Below are 23,761 nucleotides of genomic sequence, written 5' to 3'. Positions count from 1 at the left end.
CACAGGAAGAGCACCAAGCTTTGAAGCCAACTTTTGTAGTGGCCAAACTGTATAATTACGACATCATATGATGCACTGGGGCACAAAAGACTTTTTCCCATGAGCTTACATTGTGAAAGTAGTGGCTGTAAAACAAAGGGTTCACTTTTTTGAGTTCCACAAAGCCTGTGAAATTACTCATTTGACTATCATAATTTGAGCCATTCGGTCCAATAGAATTTTGAATGTCTAGCTCTTTAGAAAGAGCTGCATGATTAACCCATTTTATTTTTTAATGAAGATAACTGACTTGGTTGGCAGAAGTCTCCAGAGCGCACTCTATGAGCCCCACAACACAAGCACAAGATCCGGGTTACTTTATAGCCAGGAAATTGAGCCTTGTTGGCTTCATGTGGCACTGAGCAGCTTTCAAAGGAACAAATGGGGTTTCCCCGCCAACACTGTATCCAGGTTTTGATGGAATGGCCTATCATGGTAAGATATCATCATGATAAATAGTCTCAAGTACTTTAAAATCTAACTGTATGTTCAGTGGCTGTCTGGTGCTAATAGGTTGATGTGTTGTATTTTCTTGCAGTTGGCTTGTAAAAACATCGTGCGGCGGAGCTGATGGAGCACATTGTGAGCCGCAGTTTCCCCGCTGATAAACACAGCGACGACTGTCACAGCATCAGTGTCTCTGGCTCTGTTAAGTGAGGCAGACATGGCAGGTGGTGGAGCAGCGGAAAGGCAGCCCGCCCTGTGGACAACCAGCCTACTGCTCCAACTAACAAGCCTAGAGACACTCTTGTGGCTCCGGAGGATGAGTGACCCCGATAGGAGCACCAGAAGACCAGGACAGAGGCCAATGAGGCCTGTGCGTTGGTGTGAAGAGGTCAGAGTGTTTCCCTGCAAAACTACAGCTCAAACACCACCGAAAACAGACATAACCAGAGTTACTGTGTGAGTAAACAGTCTGAGCTAAGCATAGAGAACGCGATCAACTAAGCAAACCAATCAGAGGTGGAGTAGGGCGTGTGTTCCAAGAAAGAGGCTTTTTGAGCAGTATGACTGTGCAACAATAGTAATTCCTGATTATGGACACCTCCAAGGGCATTATCCCGCTTACACTATGGACACTTGGCAAAGAAAAAAACATAGAGACCATTAATATATATTTTTGTCAGCTGGAGCCAATGACACTCATTTTACATACAGACTATAGCGCATTAATTTAGAGCTGCAATCAAAATCAAACGTCTCAGGTGTCCATTTATACTGTCACATTACTAAAAGTTTAACCACGCCTTCTCACTCAATCAGACTTGAATTTTCACTGGCTGTGGTATTTGGTCCTTGAGTACAAATGAAGGAAATTACTTAAGGATTCTCGTAATCAAAGTTGGTACAAAATGAGCAAACATGTTGAAACAGATCTTAATGAGATAATTGCAATAATTATACACCCACTGTCTATATTTTAATCCTGCATCCCTCAGTATTTGACATTTAATGGCAACTGCCTGCTGTGCCCAGAGTGTTTAAAAGCAGCAGCTGTTCTGCCCTGCCATCACCCCCTCGATATAAAGTCTCCTGTCAGGTGTGCATCCCATTTCCATGTTTTACCACAAGACACCGGCACTGGCATGTCTTCTCGGCTGCCTGTTAAAATGCAGACCACCAAGTGCTGATAAAAAGTCAATATTCAGTCAACTACAGCAGGCACGCCCGTGGACACTGCTGCTCCATCTGCCCGAATAAAAGGCCTTAGGTGACAGGAAGCTGTTTACTGTCCATCACAGATCTCGTCTGTATTTTCAGGCACTGTGCTGCTGGAGTGAAAATATACGCTATGAATATATAAACCTGCCCCCCTTGCACTGCTTATTACTTTAGCCACTGTGCATAGAAACATCAGCCAAACAGCCAACAATGTAAATGTACTGAAGAAGTCTGCAGGCGGCGAGGCTCAATTATACCGAGCATCAGTGACACAGAGACAGTCTCAATATTTAAATCCAGACTAAAGAGTCACTTGTTTAGTGCAGCCTGCTCCTCCTAATCCTCTGTTTGTTCTCTTCCTCTTACATTTGCATCCATTTGAATCACTTAGAATATATTTCTCAGAGACATGCCCTTACACCTCTGGAAGAAATCGAGGAAGCTGTCTGCCGGGCCGACTACTTGATTTAGTTATGCACGCTCGCTCCATGAATTTCCAAGCGCATAATGGAATTCCCACGAGCGGCGTTTATTAGCGCACGTGCACAACATCAATCGCTTGTAGTTTAACTTTGGCCGAAGACTTAACCATATGGAAAACTGTGTGCATTGCAGCCGAAGGATGCTCACTGCTGCTAACAGGCAGTTTGTATTCCGCGCTTAATTATCAATTTGCTGCTTCATGTCCACTGGGAAATACTTCTCACCCGTGCTTATATTCAACTTCAAAGGCCAATGGGATGAGCCTCTGATGTGACAGTACTTTGGGACAGGACCATTTGCGATTTAAGTTGATGCAGGCATGACGTCGCATCCAGCGTCTTTTAGGCTTCACATGACCTCGCGCACATCTCACACCTGTCGCTGTACCGACTTTTTGGAACTGGTGTCTCCTCAGTCGGATCCTTTTCTTTTCCATGGAGGCAACCCATCTGCTCTGTCCAGGTTTCTGTGTTTTTCCAGTCCACATCCTGTATGAACTAATGAGCCCATGAGAGGCTGACTTTATCATCTGTTCCAATCTGTTTCAGCTGCGCACTGGAAGAAGAAGAGGAAGAAGAAAAAAAAAACATGGCACTGAGGAACGACACAATTTTTCCGGGAGTGATGCAGCAAACATCAAAGTTTCAAGAGCAAGGAGACAACAATTTTTTCGAGGGACAGATCTCTCTTTTTGGCCAGTTGATATTATGGCTGATGTAGGATATGTATATATACACATATAAATTCAGGTCAGTGAATTCATCACTCACCAGAGACAACGGTTCTCGCTTCTTTTCCCCTCCCCTTATTGTAATGTCTTCATAAAGGGAATCCCATTTCCCCACGCGCTTTAGTTGGCAGTCAACATTACAGAATATAAATGCTTGACAATAGAGGTCATCTCTGTGGGTCGCTGCTGCAGTCAGGTTGATAAACAGGAGTGAAGATGAATCCATTTTTTTTGTGTGTGGATTTATTAGACGGCTGAGGGGCGACAGGAAACTGGATGAGAGATGGGACACACACAGGGCCACAGGGCAGATTCGAACCCTGGCGAGGACGAGGCCTCTGATATTTCAGCTGATATCTTGGAGCATGCTGTGCAGTGGTGTGATGCATCTTTCCAAATCTTCAACCGAAAAAAAAACTCAGATGAACTGACCAACATTTCAAGAGCAAAAGCACTTTTTTTACCAAACAAAATAGAAATTGAACCCATATTGTCTCTGTACTGGAAAGCATGTGTTTTCTACAGATAGCAACGCAACAAAGGGTTGGCGAGGGGTTGAGATCTGTTTCCACTGACCACACAGTGCTATCGAGACGCTGCACTCCCATTAAATCCTAGCGTAAAGAACCAAAAGAGCAACTCAGTGCTAACACTCAGCTGATAACTGCATTAAAGCAAAAAGACGGAGAGAAAAAAGAGTGAAGGAGGTCAAGAAAAAGCGATTATTTCTCCCTGGGGGCTGGTAGGAGTGGTGTGTGCTGCCGTGGTGGTTAGGAGCTGCATTGATTTAAAGTGAAGCTTGACTACTTTGAGGAGACGGTGCAACAGTGCTGGTGGCTGTTTTTCAAGTCTTATCTCTGTGATGCCTCAGGTGTCTCAAACAGGAAGTATCAGCCCTGCCTATAGGTTCGATGTATGTGTATGTGTGTGGAGATACACTTGGCAGTGCAGGTTCAGATGAGACGTCAGCCTACCTAACACCTGTGTTCAGGTATGGTGACAGAGTCTCCCCCTCACTGTCAGCCTGTCCCTGCAGCACAGGTGAGGGGTGGCAGGTGTCTCCGTCAGACAGCTGGAATAATTGCAGAATTTTGTTCCGTCCCTCCAGTTTTTTTATTTTCTCGAGTGGTTTTGCATTTCAAACAAGAAAGGCTCGGAAGGCTTTCAGTGAAGGAAATTATCCTTCATCCTCTCCTCACTCCTTTGTCTTGTGTCCCACCATCATCGCGCACGCTCCACTGTCTTACATTTAAATGCGTTTAAATGTGAAGTCTTCTGGAGGAGATTTGGACAAAGAAACACTTGAAACTTCTTTTATTTTTCTTGTGCGTCATAGCTCATGCGGAAAAAAGGATTTCTATTATGCAGTCCTTCATTCACATATATAGACTAAAACACTGGAGGTGTGATAGACTCATTTTATATGCTTAAAAAAATAATTAAAATCAGCTTTAAAACTGTCAAGGTGACAATATAACTCATTTATAAATAGGTCAGCTATAAATAAAAAAATATATAATTTCAAATTCATGTGAATAAAGTTAAAAATGTGAAAGAAGTCAAACTGTGTTTGGTACAAACAAGGGTAAAAACTTTTAAAAGTTATAATTATACCTACCTGTCAGATGAGCTAATCTGTGATCTACCTGGTGAGCCTTCTGAGTGATGACGCCATGTCTATGGATGACGCTTGTGATTGATTAGTTATGCCTGCTGAGGCCGGAAGGGGGAGCTCTCCGCCATGATGGCTCAATCTTAGCGAAGCTGCCAAAGAAGAAGCGCCGTGTTTGAGCATCTTTAATGATATTTCCCCTTTTCAGGTAAGGAAACTATGTTGCGCTTGAATTCTTGACTCCCTTTTTTTAAACTGTTTTGCATATATTTTATAAATGTGCTGACCGAATTTTGAGTGTTTCAGAAGCATTTCTTTTATGTTTGGATTCCTTATAATGCTTTGTTATGCTGGTTAGCAGCTAGCTTAATTCGGTCCTCTGGTTGGGGCAGCACGGAGCACATGTTGTTGAGCATAAGTTTGACACATGCATTCAACAAAAGGTATAGTGTAATGCTGAAAGAAAAAGTGAGAAATGTAGTAATATATTTACCCGTTTGTTTACCTGTTAAAAACCAGCAGAAAATCAGAGTGAACGTGGACTTATTAGAAAATACATATTCTTGTATGTTGTAATATTTCATGTATTAAATATGTACATTTTGTACCTACTGTTGATACTTTAGAAAAAAAAATACATCTTCAGTGAAGCTGCCAGAGAGGAAACGCTGTGTCCGAGCATTCTTTATTGATATTTGCCCTTCTCAGAGTGTAACAGGCTGACAAGGGTGCCATTTATTGTGAATTGGAGCTCGAAATAACATTCTGCTAGTCGAGAGTTTAAAAGTGAGACTGAGAAAGATTCGAGTTTATTCAAGAGCCCCCTCGTGTACGGTGCTGATAAACTGGAAATAACCAATTTGATTGTGAACTGAAGCATTGAGTTGTTTTTCCACTCCACTTCACTATGTAAAGGAACCAAAACACAAAATAGAGGAATAAGGTTATCATCACAATCAGTCGCCAGCGTGAATCCATAGGTGAGAGCGAGGCTTCAGTGTACCTGTTGTACAAAAACCTTTATTTAGGTTGTCAGTACATGTATAGCTGCTCACATCTTCCTTCGGTCTGTTGTGTCATAATTCTACAAAGTCTCTATACCTCACTGCATGGTTACATTGGATTTTTCTTTTTTTTTTACCGAGTCGGATACTTAGCCTGAACTAATATTTTCCTGGATAATACAGCTGCATTAAGAAAATAGTACCTGCATCCAAGCTGTTCCTTAATAGGTTATCTTTATTTTGTTGAAACAATGTATATACTTTCATCTGGCTCTTTCTTATTCTGCATATGCTATTCCAACATTGGCCTCCACCTTCCTTGTGTTAGCAGGTGAGTGTGTGACGCTGCACTGTGACAGCAGACCCTCGTGTGCAGCCAGCTGAAGTGTGTGTGAGACGCAGCCCACATTTGGTACCTCCTTATTATCCATTGCTTTTTACATGTTCTTTTCGTTGTCACATAAAATGACGTGGACGCGTTGCTCGTCTATTTCACAGCATTCAGCATCTCCTCGATTGCCTGTTTTACACGCTCTGCTGTATGAGACCCACGTAACTAGTTCGCATACTGGCACGTTGTACCTCGAAAGTGGAGTAAATGTAATGTAATGCTGAGATGGTAGGGCATACCGGAGATTCAAAAACTCCAGGTGACGAAGAAAACCCTGATCCTCGCCGATGGAGATGAGCTGGTTATCCAGAGCGATTAATTCAGTTATCTTCTCTGTAATATTTGTGGCCATGTCGCTGTCTCGAGGATATTTCTCTTTCCTTTTGAAAGTATCCGCGACTGTTTGCTGCTTTGGTGTCCTTGCCTGTACTTTCGAGTGAACACGTTGTATTCTTTGAGTGTTTGTTTTGTATATGCCGCATCAAATGAGTAGTATTAAATGCAGCTCCGCGAAACGGCCATATTGCAGATGTTACATGTCGCTGTTGGACTGCTTTCACTTTCAAATTTAAGTGATTTCCACACTGCAGACATTTTATCCACAGGTTTACCAGAGTAACGTTAGCGCGCATCTAAGTTCTGCCACAAATTGTGCACTGACGTGAAAAAAAACAAAAGCAAAATAAAAAATCGGGCTTGGGTCCACGTTCAAAATTGCCAATTCTAATCAGCGGAAAAATGCCCAGATCAGCCCCGATCCTACAGATCGGATCGGGACATTCCTAGCTGTTTTTATATATTTTTTATTGAGTTGTGTACTTCCATTACCACAAATGTTTCCAACCCAGAGACCCAGAGAAATCCACAAGTTGACTCAAGGTAACGGTGCATTGATTTGGTTGCCCGTCACAACTTCCAGGGCAGGGAAGAAACTTTACGCTAATAAAACTTTAATACTTTACCTTGTCAGTGAACATTTGAGGCTGCGTCACATCAGATCTTTTTTTCATCACCGATAGTGGTGTCTTCACCAGCAGTGAAGGATCATACACGTTTATTTGGATCACTCATGCAGTGTTTATCTGCCCCAAAAGCTAGATTACTTTACTGTACACCAGCCATAAACTGATGTCAGCAAGCAGTGGCATATAGCGAGGTTATGTGTGTCTTCGTGTTTAAATTCAGGTCAACGCTCAGTGAATGTTGTCTTCATGAAGTAAAGCACATTCCCCCTCCAGCTTCAGTCAGCAGTCAACATAATCACCTGACTGTAGAGTTCACCTCTGCAGATAGCTGCTGCAGTCATCTTAGACGGGAGTAAAGATGAAACCACTTTTTGAATCCCAAAAGTTGCGAAGTCATCTCTGAACACTTCTTCCCTTCACATTAGAGCTGAATTCAATATGACTCCAGGTGTTGATTCGTTTAAAATGTCGTAACTAATAGTTGAAGTTTTCCGCCAGGTCTTGTCAATTCCTTAACAACTACAGTGCCAGAAATTTGAGATTTCTGTCAAACTAGGCAGTGTTGGTCAAACTTTAATGATTATTCTGATACTATATAGCCAGTTTCTCTACTCAAATGTTGTCAGAACCGTATTTTGGTGTACTCTTTAGCTGTAGTATGATTAAGTTTCTTACCGGCCGGCCATGTTGAAAACACATTGGGAGTAGAGGTCAGAAATGGCAGGACTTTGCTCTGATGGGGCAGTGTTAGAATAAAATAAAAAGTTACTCCCCTAATACTCACTTTATTCCTATAATTGGATTGAATCATCCATACACTTTCTATTTGACAGCAGTACAGCGCGCTGTTGTGGCAGCAGAGCTGTTTATTAATCAGCTACAAATTGCCGGCTTAAGTGTGATGTATGCTCTGGAAGTCAGAAGATGGCATCTGTGATTGACACCGTGCTAATGGGCTGCGGCTAACACCAGCCCTCTTACTGGTTTGTGGAGTCAGCTGAAGCGATTACTGTCTGAGTGTACAATATAAGTTTAAATTTTCGTCTCTATGTCTGTCTGTCTGTCACTGAGTCATGACATGGTGTATGCATTCATGTCTGTTTTACATCTCACTGCCAAAGAACACAAACTCGCTGTAGCTCAGTTCATTGATTGTCTGGTTACCAAGCAGAGAGGGCTAATAAGGGGGCAAATCATCTTCTCTAATAGCCCAGAATTAGGCAGCTATTACCCTGTTTGAGACCTCCGTTGACAGTAATGAGGCCATTGGAGCTATAATCAGTCCATAATGTAGTGTGCTGCCCTGGCACATGGAGCAACAGTGGAAAATAGATGGAGGGAGAAGGGAAGAAAAAGACAGCTGAGAATTTTTTTTTAGACGAGGCCAGATGCCAACAAATGCACAGGCTTAAGGAGGAAATGAATTCACTCCCTGAGGATGTATCACGTAACATCAGTGTACACACACTGCTGCTCAACCACTGATAGCTCAGTGGGACCGATACCCAGCGCTACCACAGCCACACAATACGTAGCGGATTGTAAGCTTTACCACCTGCATTCCCTGAGGGCGTGGGAGTGATGCCATAACGCTGAGCCGTCCCACTCAATTAAAAGACAATGTAACAGGACGGCAAGCTCGAGCCTGGGCAGAGTCTTTACAGGATTAAGGCAGGAGGCATGGCGAATCGATCAGGTTGTTCGCTATACAACACTATGAATTATCAACCACGTTTTACATGTAATCCATCAGGCTGCACGGATTAAAATGCCTGCATGTACAGTAAACTTGATCCTCGGTTCTAAGTGCAGAAATCCATCAAAACAATCTGTGAGGCCTTCATGTAGGTGTGTGCGTGTGTGCATGGGTGTGCGATGAAAATAAAACAAAAAGAGGCCAGTGGACTAACGGGACTGTCTGGATATGAGACACAATATTCCGATAGTGTGTCCAGTATTAAAATATTCCACGGTATCTTCTTCCAGGGCAGTCTGCTCCACTTTTGGAAGCGTGGGAAAGTGAAGCTCCTGTCTGAATCAGGCCAGGCAAGCCAAAGGGCCTGTGAGCACTGTTTTTGTGTGTGTGTGCGCGCGCATGCGTGTGTGTGTGTGTGTGTGTGTGTGTTGCAGCTGCAGCATCACAGTCAGCCCACCATATCCAATGATGTCATAAACACAAGAGCTGTGTGTCAGGCTACTGTGTGTGCTCATAACAGAGAGCTCCGTATATGAAATCATTGTTTAATTTTCAGCGCAAACTTTTAAAGTCTTAAGAATCCTCTTGGTAAGAAGATCTTACAGCTTCCCACACGCAGCCTCTCGTAAACTGCCAACACTTTATTAACATCCAGATGACACCCCACCCTGATTATTAAAGGCTGGTTAAGACTAGAAATGTTTCCCAGTTGATTCACCTGCAGGTGATGAGGTATGTCTTGGGATTGTAGGAAATTAACTGGCAGCCATATTGGAGGTCCTCTGCTCCAGCTGGCCATCTTCACTCTAAGACATGATTATAGTTTTTACATTTCTGTCGTTTATTGCAACACATCTTTCTACCTCAACACTGGAATTTGCTGATTGCCAGTCACTCCAAAAACAACGTGACCATTACAGCGCACCAGCAACAGGTGTATGGGCTTTTGGCAGTTTGGTTAGGTTTAGAAAAACATTGAGAGTAGGGATAAAATAACTATGCAGCTGATGTAACTGCACTTGTGTGCCTGACATAATTTTGTAAGTAAGTTAGTAAGTAAGTTTATATACTTTACAGTTTACATTTGGATTCACAATAGACACCAGCTGCGGTGTTCTGGGTGAAAGTCTTGTGCTCGATGACCCAACATCCCGTCCCCAACCTCCTCCTTATTTGGACTTTGACACGCAATATACTTCTTATCATTCGATAAAGACCACAGCTACAGACCACAGAATTATCAGTATAGGTTGTAATAAGCTGCTTTTACATTCAACCTATAGCCTAAGGTTGTGCTTTGATGAGGACAGGCTGATTTGCAACAAACTGAAAATATTACAAGGCTAGTTAAAACATCACTGTTACAATGCATGTTTCCATTGTTTTTGTGTCTCAATGTATACAGTGTTATTTTCTTATTCGCCTGACATCACTCTCATATTCTGTATGGTGAGTATACGGCTAATGCCAGCCAGCAGCCAGTTGGCATAGCTTGACATAAATAGTGGAAAAGGGTAAACTGCTAGCCTGGCATTACTAAGGGGTATCAAAATCTGCCCACAAGCTCCTCTAAGGCTCACTTATTAATCTGAAAATGTAAAAATGGCCATTTGCCATTTAATTTCTTTTTTTTGTTGGATAATGAATGAATGATAAAATACCAATTAAGATAAATGCCTTCATATTGTGCTCCAAGAACAAGTTTTCACTCATCATTTGGCTGCAACCAAAATGTATTCTTATAATTTATTAATGTATTGATTATGTTTTCAAGTCTACCAGGTTTTGTCTTTTTAGAGAAAACAGAATAGTATTGATTTTACTATGTTTGTATCAACATTTTTATACAAAATTTTGCGACATACCTCCTCCACACTTGTGTTTTTTGTATTATGATAATAATATGGACCAAAGCTTCTGTAAGACCTGATACTGACTTTAAAGAAGTGACTGTTCCGCCTCTCACACACACACACAAACAATACAAGAGCACCCAGACCAGGAAGAGATTTGCTTGGGCAATCACAAACAAATGACCATGTTTTACTTCTTGCCTGCAGCGAGCACTCTGAGACGTGAGACCATGCACACACACACAAACACACACACACTTTATTCCCCCTTCCTTCCTGAGTCAAGAGCCTTGATCGTTGCATGTAAATGAGGGAAAATGATTAAGACAGAGACAGCTTCATTTTGAGAGTGCGTAAATGTGTGTATTTGAGTGTGTTTGACTAACTGTGTGTGTGTGTGGGGGTCTCGGTTGAAAGGATGTGCATCCAGCTGTCACTCACCTGTCGGGTTTAGGCGCCGATAAGCCACAATCAATCCACCTTGCCTCCGTTGGCCTGGTTAGCTGTTATCTCACTCTTCCCTCCATCTATCTGCTTCTTCCATTCTTTCAGTTTCTTTCTCTGTTTCGCCTTTTAGCTCTTTACACACTCTTTTCTCCCCCCGTCTTTTTTGCATTTCGGTTTTTCACCATCACTCCTGTCCTTTGTTCCCAAAACAGATGCAGTTGAGTTCAATCGAAATGACCGACAGGTGTGAACATCCATGAAGAAGGAAGGACGAAAACTGGTAGGGCTGAAACTCTAACCTTTATTTCTACATATCTGCAGGAAGTGCTTTAAAAAACAGAAAAAGAAAAGCCAAAGAATGATTAAGCAGACTTTTCAGTGTGGCAGCACCATTTAACCTTTTTCAGTGACAAAACTGAAGTTCTAAGGAATTACTTAAATGCTTAAAGCTACTTTAAAGAGACTGTTTTGGTCGTTCTGTGGCCCAAAGAAGCATAACAAATGCTTTTGTTTACAACCAGTTACACTTCAATGCATTGCCAGTTGCCATGTGAGCTGCCTTGAACAAAAGCATATGCGACTAGAATGGCAGAGTGTAGACCTCTGCCAAGGCCAAACAGTCCCTTTAATTCAATCAAGCCTAATCCAATATCGAATAAATCATATTTAAATCAGCTAGATCCGAATATTTATTTGGATCCACATCAGATTGTGCTCACTTTTTCATCAAGGGCCATGTATTATTCACTGAGAAACCAACTAAAGTGTCGACAAACAAACTATTTCACAATGTTAAAGAAAGTGACAAAAAATGTATCCCTTCATCTTGATATCTTGACCAAAAGTTGATATGGTGTGTTCTGGGCCTAGACCCATCCTCTATTCAAGTTTCGTGGAAATCCGTTTAGTGGTTTTTGTATAATCCTGGTGACAAACCAACCAACCAACAGACAAAGGGACGTTTTCTTTAGGCACTAAACATAACATTTTCAAAATTCTAAGTAATGTAAAATATGCTTTTGTATATTATTGCTTTTAGATGGTAATATCCCTGCCATTCTGCCTATATAGCATGTAGCTGTAACTGGAAGAAGGTTAGCCAAAGGTAACGAAATCCAGCTACCAGCAGCTTGTCACAAACTGGCTCAGGGAACATGACAAGAAGGGCGTCCATGGAAGAGATTTTACAACAAAACATATAATGAATGAAAGTAAGGTTAACAGAAATCGTTCGACAAATGATGCAAGGTGGATGCCAGCTGTAGGAAGGGAAAGACCAACCGGCTTACTGCCACCTGCTAATATAGTCTTGCAACCAGACCAGGTGAGCTGAATCTCCCTGCAGACTCCGACCCACCCAACAGGCTCCGGGAGGGAGTGGCATGCTAAGAGTCTCTACCCCTGGTTTGGGCTGATTTTGTGCAAATTAAATAACATGTACAGCGACAATACAGTACATGGTTTAATGTGAGGTTATGTCTTGGCTGGAAGCAGTAACTTCCATTAGCAGTTTCCAGGTGGACTACCCAGCCTCACAGCCTGTCATTCCAGAATGCCAATAGTCCGAAAAATGTCACATTCTTGTCCCAGGGCCCATTTGTTCGACAGCCTGTTTCTTCTAAATAAAACAAAAGCCCTCTGCTCTGAAGGTCGGTTGTTCCGAAAATACACACTCTCCCAGGAGTTTTATTGCCCTTAATAACTTGGCATCAGGTTAGGATTAGGGTATGTCGTTTGATGCCAGGCCAGACCCACACTCCCTGCTGAGTAAGCATCATGGACAGGGCAGATTGTCACCAAACTAACAACTAAAGGGACTAAAGTTTGCATTTCTGAAGCAATGGGCCTTTGGAACAACGGGTGTTTGTATTCTGGACAACAGACTGTCGGACTTTCGGTTAAATGGATCCTTTCGTCCTCATGTGTTTGGAGTTGGAACCTCTTACAGATTTACAACAAAGTTTTATATCCAGGGAGGGACATTTTGAGTGATTCAGACTCCTTAGTGGTCGGAACACAGTGGGTGATCGCCCTGTTGGCTTCACAGCTTCATGAGTTGTGTCATTCTCTCTGGCCTAATGATTCGACGAATCGCATGTTTTGATCGTGCTATCTTTCACTGGATGATGATCTTCTATGGAGTCCTTTGGGCCGATGTTTTTTACTGAGTCCAGATTGTAGGGCCACACCTAACTATTTGAAAACAGATAAAACTCAAAGTTTGGCAAATACTGTCAAGCAACAGGGAGGAGAGACGACCAGAGAGGGAGTCGTATTGCTGCTACTCTCTGGCTGAATGTCGGAACTAACAGATTTTATGACCACCATCAAACACATCAATCATTCAAAGTTTGATTTCATCAAACCCCCGTTCAGCTTTTGTTATTCTTCTCTGGGCAATTAATAAACCAGCCTTCAATAAGATAAAAGCCAGACGTCGAACCGTGGCAGAGGCTTATCTCACAGAGACACACAATTATGCCTTTCTGTCTTTGTCTCAGGGGACAAACTCACACGCAAAAAATAGACATTTCTGACATTGCACATTTCAAATTTACTGTCATAAATTTCATAAAACAGTTGTCCCGCTATTGACATTTACTCCCGACACATTCAGTCATTATTCTGTGTCTACAAACCAGGCAGGGGTTTTTTTTCCCTCCAGATTGGTTCTTGTGCCAGACTTCTTTCCTAGTCATTGACCGACTACAATATACGAGTGATTATCAGGTCTGACAAAGGGAAAGCAATTTAGTGAATGTGAGAAATAGAGAATGGCTCCTATCAAAGCAGAGACAATCCCGCAATGACAAATGAAAAACCACTGAGCGTTGTCGGCTTTGCTTTGACAGTCTTTGATGATGACAAATTGATTCATAAATCGAACCTGGTTTTCAACAGTGTCTTCAACGGTCAATCTAATAGAACTATTTTCATTTGCAGCAGAGCTTCAACATGTCTCAGCGGGACGTGTCATTTTCACCCCAGGTGGATATTATTCTTGGAAAAAAAAAAGATAATGGTTCTTTCAAAAGACGTCATCAACTAGTGCAATAAAACGTGTGCCACGTGCATTTATACATGATGCAAAAATGTCCATCTATTCATCCACACCTCCAACATTGTCTATGTAATTAAGGACTTTAGTGATCGTGTCCTTTATAAATAAAAAGTGTAAGGAATGGATGAAAAGTGTGTTTATGTGCTCTGAAGCACTGCAAATAATAATAATGATGATGATGATGATGATGATGATGATAATAATAATAACAATAATAATAATAATATGCATTTTATTTAAAGGCGCCTTTCAAAGCACTCAAGGACACCGCACATAAGAACAACAGTACAACAAAAACAGGAGACAATTTAGTGCAAATGAGGATAAATAAATAAAGCTGCAAACTGTAGCATGTCTGGCTATCTAGCTTACCATCTAGTAGTGTTGTAGTACTCGAGTCCGGTCTTGGACTCGAGACCGGTCTCGAGACCATTTTTTGCTTACTCGGTCTCGTCTCGGACTCCAAAGCAAAAATACTCGGTCTCGTCTCGGACTCCAAAGCAAAAATACTCGGTCTTGACTCGGTCTCGTCCTTCATTGGAAGGAGGGGGACTCGTAATTTTAGACCGAGACCAAAATCTGAAAGGACGCACTAAACTTACTATCCATGCGTCCCGGGGACGCACCTCATTTTTCCCATTAAAAATGATACATTGTGAACATTAAACAACTCGTGTTTAATCACAGTAACTGGCAAAAGAAACCTTGTTGTTAGCAGACCGGACAAGCGCTGTTTCAACCCTCTGCACATCTACTCGGCGCAGACGTGATCCCCTGTACAAAGTATCGCGACATGCTAATTTAGCCGCTACCAAAACAACTAGCCCGTCACCGCTGATTTCCTTTCAACCAGGGGCGTCGCACCCGTGGGGGATGTGTGTGTTTCAACACCAACACTTTTTCCTGCATTTCTGCACAAACACCTCACTGCGGCCGGAGTCACTTTCTCCGGCCGCTCTGTGTCTGCGCTCGCTGCAGCTGCCTCCTCTCTCCTGTTGCTGCTTCAAACATGACACCGGCTTTGGGACTGACCGGCTGATGATTGGCTGTTCTGCCTTAAGTCCCGCCTCTCTTGCTGTGTTAGATTTATTGTTCAGCTCGTGCTGATGAGGCAGGATCTACCGTAAAATACCAAATAATACCCGGGCATGTATTTGTTTCAACCACTTACAGACCAGGCGTTTGGGACAGGCGTTTGATTCCCTCCTCACAAAAATGCAGGATGAAAATGTCACAAACTTCTCCAGCTTCTCTGTGAATTCTCTGGAAACGTAGAGCAACCAAAAACAATGTCTGTAACGTTCTCTGATGATTATAAACGTTAATTACTCCTGATACGTTCAGTATACAGGTCGACACCAAACCACATGATGTGTTTTATAATGTTTTTATGTGTTTACAGCTGCTAATGTATGTAACGCTGTTACTGTGATGACATATGACAGTTAAATATTTAATCTGTCTATAATAACCACATCCTGACATGTAACTGTGATTTTTGATAATCTAAGTACTAATAATAACAATCATGACAAAAAATTAACAAAGACTGCAGATCAAGATAAGAAGCTGCAACTGGCAGTGAGCAGCTGTCTTTTCTGTTAGCAGTGAAGTGACATAGTCCATGACAGAACATTATAAAATATGATAATGTATAAAATAACATTTAATGGTAAAAAAAAAGTACAGTTGCAGTACGCTTCTATTATAGATATTATATTATATTTTAATTAAACGAATCAAGACAGATGTGACATTTATATGTCAGGGTGGGGTTATTATAGACACAGATTTAAGTGTCATTTATCATCACCCCCCGACCCAAAATTGTTCATTGTTCTTTTGCTCATTCGTGTCGATTACGTTTTAACGTTTACGGGACGTGCTGTAATAATTAAAACATAATCCGGTGGTGGTGATGAAAACTACATTGAATGGCAGCCACCATTTTAACCTTATAACCATCACTACCTTAGGAGTAAGCAAGAAAAGGAGAACGCAAAAATGCCACCAAATAAAAAGATAAAACCTATTGCAGGTCAGCAGACTATTTGAATTTTAGTAATTTACTTTGGTGCTATTTATGTTGCTACAAAAATGCTGTTTGATTTGAATGTCATATGTCATGCCACTGTGACAGTTGTTTTACAATAAACTTTTCAGATTTGGAATTTTATTTGTTTAATTTCAGATACATTTTGAACATTGAAGAAATAGAATAATATAAGAAAGAAATACATTTTTTTAACTGGGGAGTCGGGACCCATTGAATTTCCCAGGGACCCACTCAACTCACCACCTGTGGGTCCCGGGGACTCACTACATTGAAAACCTATCAACATCACTGCAAATATTCGTATTTGCAGTATTTGCGCAGCAACGATTTTGAAAGATATTGATACAATGTTTGCCCAAACGTCACACACGCACACACTGCACACAGCAGTTAACGTTATTCTTCTGGAGTGGGTTGAACAGTGAACTAGCAAAGAAAAACAAATCTGCTCTTTTTGATCGCTCTCGATGCGGTCTCGACTCCCTAAAGACTCGGTCTCGACTTGGTCTTGCCACCTCAAAGACTCGGTCTTGACTCGGTCTCGGCTGCATTTAAAAACCTATGGTCTTGGTCTCGACTCGGTCTTGACCCTTTAAAGACTCGGTCTTGACTCGGTCTCGGCTGCATTTAAAAACCTATGGTCTTGGTCTCGACTCGGTCTTGACCCTTTAAAGACTCGGTCTTGACTCGAACTCGACATATGCGGTCTCGTTCCCATCACTACCGTCTAGTACCCTTACCATAATGTTACTGTTGAGGTCTAGGAGATTTCATGCTAGCCACGAGTCTACTATAGTTGTCACTGAGGAAAGGATTGACAAGCTATCATAGTAACTGATGCACTTTAAGCCTTAAGCTCTGAGAACAAAGACTAGCATCTTGTTACGATTTGAAAACGCCATTTATAGATAGATATCACAGGGGCTAGGGATAAGGTGGATATTATGACATTAGAATAAAGATTAATTAAAGAATTAACTGTATTGACATTTGGCAATGATGCTATTAGATTTTACGCAGATGTTAGCACCTTTATCTTCCTCTTTATTGGATTTTGGGAATCTTACAGTTTAGCAACTAATTTATGAGAAAATAACCAACTATTGCTACTGTATAACTATTTTCTGATTTTTTTCAGACAAAAACAGCGTCTGTCACCGGCAAAAACCTTGAACTCACTCAAGTGGTTGTGTTGATAGAAATCACCGCAATGTTTAGCCCTCGCGACCGAGACTGTTTACTGTTTACTGATGGCCATCATGTAATAATGTCATTTAGTGGGTTCTCAATTACTACACATTATAAACGGTCCGCGGGTTTAGATTGACAGTGACGAACCACCACTGCGGCGTTAATGCAGCGTCTCTGTGTTAGAGGGGCTATTCTCAGCCTCCGCAGGTACTCTTTTTTTGTTGTTTTTTTTGATCGGCCATCCCGATTGGCCAGTGGGTGCTCAGCGTTGTCAGTGGGTGCTCGAGCACCGGAGCACCCACGGGATCGGTGCCTATGCATGTGATTGTGAGCCAAGCATGACAACAGATGATGTTTGAATCAAATATGAATATGTGACCCTGCATTTTTCACTGACCATAACACAAGTTAGGTCTACACTGCATTTGTCAATATTTATGAGGATGCAGCCATCATGTTTAAATAATACTTTGATCATCAAAACGTTGGTAGATAAAACTAATGAAGTTCTCTGTGTATACATTTACTTTTAATCAAAGTTGTGACCATCAATCCGACTATCCATAATGTGAGTGGACAGTACAGTTAATCAAAATACAGTGGAAATCACAATATGACCAAAATCATAAAAGGCTGCCATTATAATCAAAACATTTTTTTACACATTTTTTGTGATAATTAATTTCACAGTTGCAGTATCTGTCAAAAAAATCAAATTATTATTCTTTGAACCTTATCGTGCAGCTTTAACATGGGTTCACAACTGACGAGATGGATAAAATGCTACATTGTTTACTGTGACACATCTGACATTCTATATGGCATTCCTCACAGTCAGGAAGGAGAGTACAGGTTTCTAGAACAACTTCACCTACGTACTTCCAAGGAGAAGGGAGTCTAAAGAGAAATGCCAGTTGTACATAGCAGGATGTTGTTATAATGTGTATCAACAATGTGAGATAACTTGGGTACGAACACTGTGACACTACTGTGAGTTATCAGAAGTTCTTCTGAGCTGTGAAGAACTCAACTAGCCCTGTAAATCGGCACACAACAGTAGACACACATGTAATCTGTATGTACTGTCTAGAGCTTGAATTCAGCTCTGTATGCTACTGCTGTAATATGTTTTGTCAAAGGTCATAACAAAAGAAGTTGAAAAAAAAAAAAAAAAAAAAAGAGAAAAGAAAATGTAAATGCAAATGACAAGAAAAGATCAGGATGAAGATTTTATCCTGTGGGTAATGGGGGCGGGACTTGATAAGCTTTGGCTTCTCCCGCTTTTCCCTTTCGGCCATGTGTATTGTATTATTTGAACAATGATGAAATGTGATGTTTATGAATTGACATGCCCGAAATAAACAACATAAATAAATAAATAAATAAATAAATAAAAAAAGTCTAAAGAGGTCAAAACTCCAACAGCAATCCTAGTTCAGTCAAACCACACTTTTTAGGGCATGAAATCTTTACAAACCTTTGAACCTTGGCTTTCTCTATCTCCATCTATAATTCTCTTTGGTCTGTCAGAGCCTTTTCTCCACCACATAAAAAACTTGGTGAGTATTGTGCCCGTAAAGCCTCTTTCTTTTGACGTGGTACTAAAAACGGCAGCGGTCACGACTGCTTCTCTCAACAGGCAAGAGTTGTAAACCAGTTTAAAGTGCAATGAAATGAACTAAAACAGCATTTGATACTACGTATCGTGAAAACTCAAACAAAATGCTTAAACCCCACAAAAGGCGGCCAGAAGCAGTGTTGGATGGCAAAGTGTTACTTAGTGTCAGTGCCAACGGCAATAAATTGCTTTTCAAGTTTCATAGTGGTTTTATTACAGTTAGTTGGTGGGTTTGAAACTTGTTTGACCTTTTGTACCCTCCGTGGTGGTTTATTCAAAGCTTCTTAAAGCATTATGGTTTCATCAAAAGTGTCACACTTATGTCATATTGGCAGATGATAACAGATAACAAGATCTTAAATGCATTTTGAGGACTGTTTGGCAGCAGAGGATTACAATAAGATGTAATGACCTAGGTGTTTGGGGAGGCTGCGATTTGGTTATAAGAGCAGTTCAATCTGACCAATGGATCATGTTGCTCTCATTAATTATAGGCTAAATGTGTTGCTGATTTAGCTCAGTGGTTTCCAACGACCCACAGCCCATAATTTAATCAGTGGATGTAATCATAGCTTATAGAACAATGACTCCCCAATGGAGGAATGACCTTCCCAGCTCAATCATTACCTCACAGGCAGCTAGTCGCTTTGTGCCGTCGTGAACTAAAAACACATCTCTTTAGCAAAAGCTGCACATCCCAAAACCCATTACTGCCTCATAACCTTAAAATCACATCCCTGCCTCCATCTCATGCCTCATTTCATTCGAAATATTCAATGTTTCTGCCCGCCTGGTCACCCAGTTTCCTTCTATCACATATTTTAATGTTCTTTAACATAATATTAATACATGTTTTTCCATCTCTTGTTTGGACAAGGACATGTCACCATCTGTTGTTCGAAAGCACTGCATTAATATGCAAAGGATAAAGAAGAGAACTTTTTTGTTGTTTTTGTTGTTTTATCCTTTACATCCCAATCTCCTTGTATATAAACTGTAATAGATGCTACAAATTGTTGTCCATCCATTTCTTGCCTTGTGTCAGCAATTGAGCCCGTACCATACCACAGTCTTGAAGATCCCCATGCGTGCTTGCGCTTCATGAGCAACTCCAGAAAAGAGGAGATTAGAGATCTGCTCCTTAGCCTGTTGCTCGATTGGCAGCATGACCAATCTCTATCCTTGCCACAATGGGTGGTTTGGCCACACCATGAGCATTCCATGTTGTGTTCTTACCTTGATGTACGCCTGAACACCAGGTATGTGTTTCATAAAGCTGCTTTGAATCATTTGTATTCTGGCCCCTCATATTAGAGAGCCAAAACCGTACTGCCATTAGGTGGTGATTAATGGAGGAGAGCTCACAGTGCCTTTTATCTACAGTCATTTCACCATCAAAGTACTAACCGATAAGGTGGGGGATGTCCACTGAATTGGTATATGATGATGTCAACATTAATAAGTACATCACAATGGATGCTGACGTTGTTCGGGACATGACCTTCAGAAAAAGCTGCTTCCCCAATGTAACCAAACTAGGGTCGTCAACTGTTAACCGTTAATGATATTTTCGACCTTGTGTGTTGGTCTATTTGTTAATTTGCATTCAGACACACTGTCTGCTAATGTCTTCGCTATAGTAGTCTCAGGTAAAATGTAAAGCACTCTATAGAACCTCAATGTGGGATCATTTCCAAGGCTACAGGCTACACTTCAGTTTAGTCCTATAGCACTACACTGAACCATATTGAGAACAAGCACCCTGCTGCGATATGCAATGGCTGGCAGCCATTGTTGCTGCTAGCCAGCAGGGGGGCAAGGGAGTGTGATCACCAGTTCGAGGATATATCCTGCAAATCAGACGGTAGAAGACGAGGGATAGAAAGACTTTGATATCTCTTATCTCTTATCTCGGACCAAAGTAGGTTAAGACATCAAGAGCTACTGTGACTAAACAGATGGGAAAACATTTTGAGAAGAACAATGACAGACTAACCAGCAATCAACCAGCTGAAGCTAAAGTCAATATTGTCAAGCATCTGTGGGACAACTCTTTTGAATCACGATGTTACGATGGCGTAGGGCTCAGTAGTCATTGACCATCAGCCATCAACAATGGACAATGGCGTTGTCTATTGGCCAGATGGTGGTGCCCAACCTGTTTACTGTAAGCAAAGTTTTTTCCAGAACTCGCCAGAACACAGAGATCTGGGTTATACACACTACAGTTTGGTTGCAGCAGGAATCAAGCTCACACATTTATCAACATATGTTGCTTTTCTCTGGTATACAATTGTAAGTACCATATCTTTGGGTTTGGATTGCAGGGTTCTCCCCAGAAATTCTTAGTATAGCGGCGCACCGTCTGTCCGGGGGGGGGTGGGGGAGCGCGACCGCTCGTCAATGTCAGTCCGGGGCGGGGGGAGACACGGACGTACGGACAGCCGGTCATCAACTCCGTCAGCCGGGGGACGGACGGACGCTCATCGCCGTCAGCCGGGAGCTCCTAGCCGTCAACCGGGGGACGGCGGACGGACGGACGGACGGACGGACGCTCGACACTGTCACGCGCGGAGTATAGCGGCGCTGACCGAGCGGTAGAGCGGCGCAGCGCCGCTGTTCCACCGTCTGGGGAGAACCCTGGATTGATTGTGGGATACAACAAACAATTTGAAGACGCCACCTTTGCTCTGGGAAATTGCAATGACCATTTTATGTATATATTATTATATTATGATGTTACATATAATAGTAGATGAACAAAACAATGACGTTAATCAACAGATAAATCAGTGATGTAAATATTTGTTAGTTCCAGCCTAAATGTTATCTGACATTCACTTGCAGAGTGCACAGAAGCAGACTTGAAGAAGAGAGATGATGGCAGGAGAAAAGAGCAAGTGCTTTTCAAGCTTCAATTTGTCGTTGTTGCTACTTCAGTAGTGAGAAGTCATTTCGGAGGCTAAATGGCTGACTGAGTTTTTTGCAAGTGCTGGAATTCCCTGCTGTGCTTCTCATCTCCTGTCATTCCTCTCCCACCGACCTCCCAACCAGCCACTCATTCCTCTACTCCACCCTCCCTCTACTTTTCTTTCCACACATGTATTTTCTCGTTGTAAATCCACGTCCTCCTTTTTGCTGCTCTCGTCATGTGGAAGGGCTTTCCAAATATGCTCACGGTAATTTGGCCGACTCTATGTGGAGAAGGAACTTCTCAGCTGAGGAGCAGAGATGTGGGGGAGCAGAGAGAGAGAGTGAATTATAGATGGATGGATAGAGACTGAATAATTAAAAGAAACAGAGGCAGATGGGACTGCTTTGGGGCAATCATACAGCTCTCCTGATAATCATCTCTTGGAAAATGCGCTTTGGGGATTCAGGATGGTATGATATGCATGCGTGTGCGTTTGGATACCTATATATGCATTAGTGTGTGCACTCAAACATCAGTGTGTAATGATTGTCGAGGCGTGAGCAGACTTTCCCTGTTTGTTTTGCCTCCTGTCTCCTGCCTCCCTACAGCTAAATCTGATAGGCGCACAGACTGAACCGCCTGCTTGCTTGATGTATTCAAATGGCTTTGTTGAATAGGATGAATAATAAATGATGATTGTATGTGTTTTTTGTGTCTTCAGTGTGATAGAGAGCGGTGGCGGGGAATGGGGCTGTCTAAAGCAATTACATCAAAGCTGTCTTTGACTGCACAGTAGTTGTGCAAACAAACAGAGGACTTGTAACTGTCTGTCAACCAACCTGCCTGTCTGCCTGACTTACTCCTCACCTGTCTGTCATCTCGACCCTTTTGTCTTTTGATAGTGGTATAGTGGTATCAGAAGTGACATCTAAGACATATGAGACTAGAAAGAATGAATTCCAGTATGTACATTTGTAGTTGGATATGGCTGAAGCACACAGACATAGATAGTTAAATATACTGCTTCAAGGGGGGTCACACCACAAAGTGACGTTCGCTTGTCCACGCAAACAAGGTTGTGACCTAGTGCCAACTCGCAGGGCTAGTTCATGAAGTGCTCTAGCTGAGGTGCTAACTGCCGGCTCTCTAGACGGACTAAGTTAGCTAGTGCTACACAGCCACATTTGTTCATCACCAAACACTTTCATTCAATAAAAAGTTATTCATGTAGACAAACTTGTTTAGCTACGTTGCTAATGGAACATATGGAACTTCACACTGTTTAATGAAAACACATGGCCTGTCTGTTGTTCTACCTGTCTTCTCACCTCTTACGTCTTTTGAGTAAACAAACTGGTTAGATAACAGCTATAGTGGTATTTGAAGTGACTTCTAAGACATATGAGACCATGGCACACAGACAGTTAAATTATACTGTTGTTTTAAGGGGTCACACCACAAAGAGACATTTGCTTATCCCTGCAAAATATGTTAGTGAGGTGACGTGCCGCGCTGCTAACTTGCTAGCTGGCCCATCTTGGCTAGTGCTTCACACTGACAACAGCTCCCACAGTTTATCTTTAGTTTCTCTCTGTTCTGTTTACTTCGCCCTATCATTTTGTTCATCACCGAACACCATTTCATTTAATAAAGTTTTTTGAAGAGGGAAAATAGTGCTTGCTGATGCTAGGCTTCCTAGCTTGCTCATGGGACTTCACACATTTTTTATTCCGAAACACATAGTACAATCGACTCTTGTGTCAGAACTGTCTACAAACAATCGTTCTGTGGTGAAACTCCTTTAGTTCAAACAGAGGACGTTTCAGTAGCTTTCTCTGGTTTGGACTATTTGGGTTCTTTGTCCCATCAAAGGTCAGCATATAAGTGATAGGTGTGAGTTTATGTCGGACATCAACACTGATTAATTTGACTTCCTCAGCTTATCATGTCATTGCAGTAATAACATTGGAAATAATCGATTTTATGGCAAAATGTGACTGCTTTAAACTGTGGTGTATCCAGGCCTTGCATCGGTAACA

The 23,761-nt window shown here is 41.8% G+C and overlaps 1 protein-coding gene and 1 long non-coding RNA gene across 3 annotated transcripts in view; both read left to right on the top strand.

Moving 5' to 3' along the window:
- Positions 1 to 344: 344 nt before the first annotated feature.
- On the top strand, positions 345 to 2,907 carry LOC115569554 (uncharacterized). The gene is made up of 3 exons (XR_003981552.1): positions 345 to 474; positions 578 to 874; positions 2,733 to 2,907. It is a non-coding gene; the product is annotated as an uncharacterized LOC115569554 (long non-coding RNA).
- Positions 2,908 to 4,642: 1,735 nt separating this feature from the next.
- The window catches only part of LOC115569634 (cyclic nucleotide-gated cation channel beta-3-like), a 65,102-nt gene continuing 45,983 nt past the window's right edge, over positions 4,643 to 23,761 (top strand). The window contains exons 1-2 of one of the 2 annotated variants that reach the window (XM_030397655.1): positions 4,643 to 4,734; positions 11,095 to 11,162. In XM_030397655.1, the coding sequence (XP_030253515.1) occupies positions 11,139 to 11,162 (24 nt within the window). In that variant the 5' untranslated portion in view covers positions 4,643 to 4,734; positions 11,095 to 11,138. Of the gene's footprint in view, positions 4,735 to 4,954; positions 4,970 to 11,094; positions 11,163 to 23,761 lie in introns of those variants that run through there. The other variant, XM_030397656.1, reaches the window with a different exon arrangement.

This window comes from Sparus aurata, chromosome 19, assembly GCF_900880675.1.
Source record: "Sparus aurata chromosome 19, fSpaAur1.1, whole genome shotgun sequence".
NCBI classification, from domain to species: domain Eukaryota; kingdom Metazoa; phylum Chordata; class Actinopteri; order Spariformes; family Sparidae; genus Sparus; species Sparus aurata.
The sequence above is the reverse complement of the archived record's forward strand: the minus strand, read 5'-3'. Positions and strand labels throughout refer to the sequence as shown.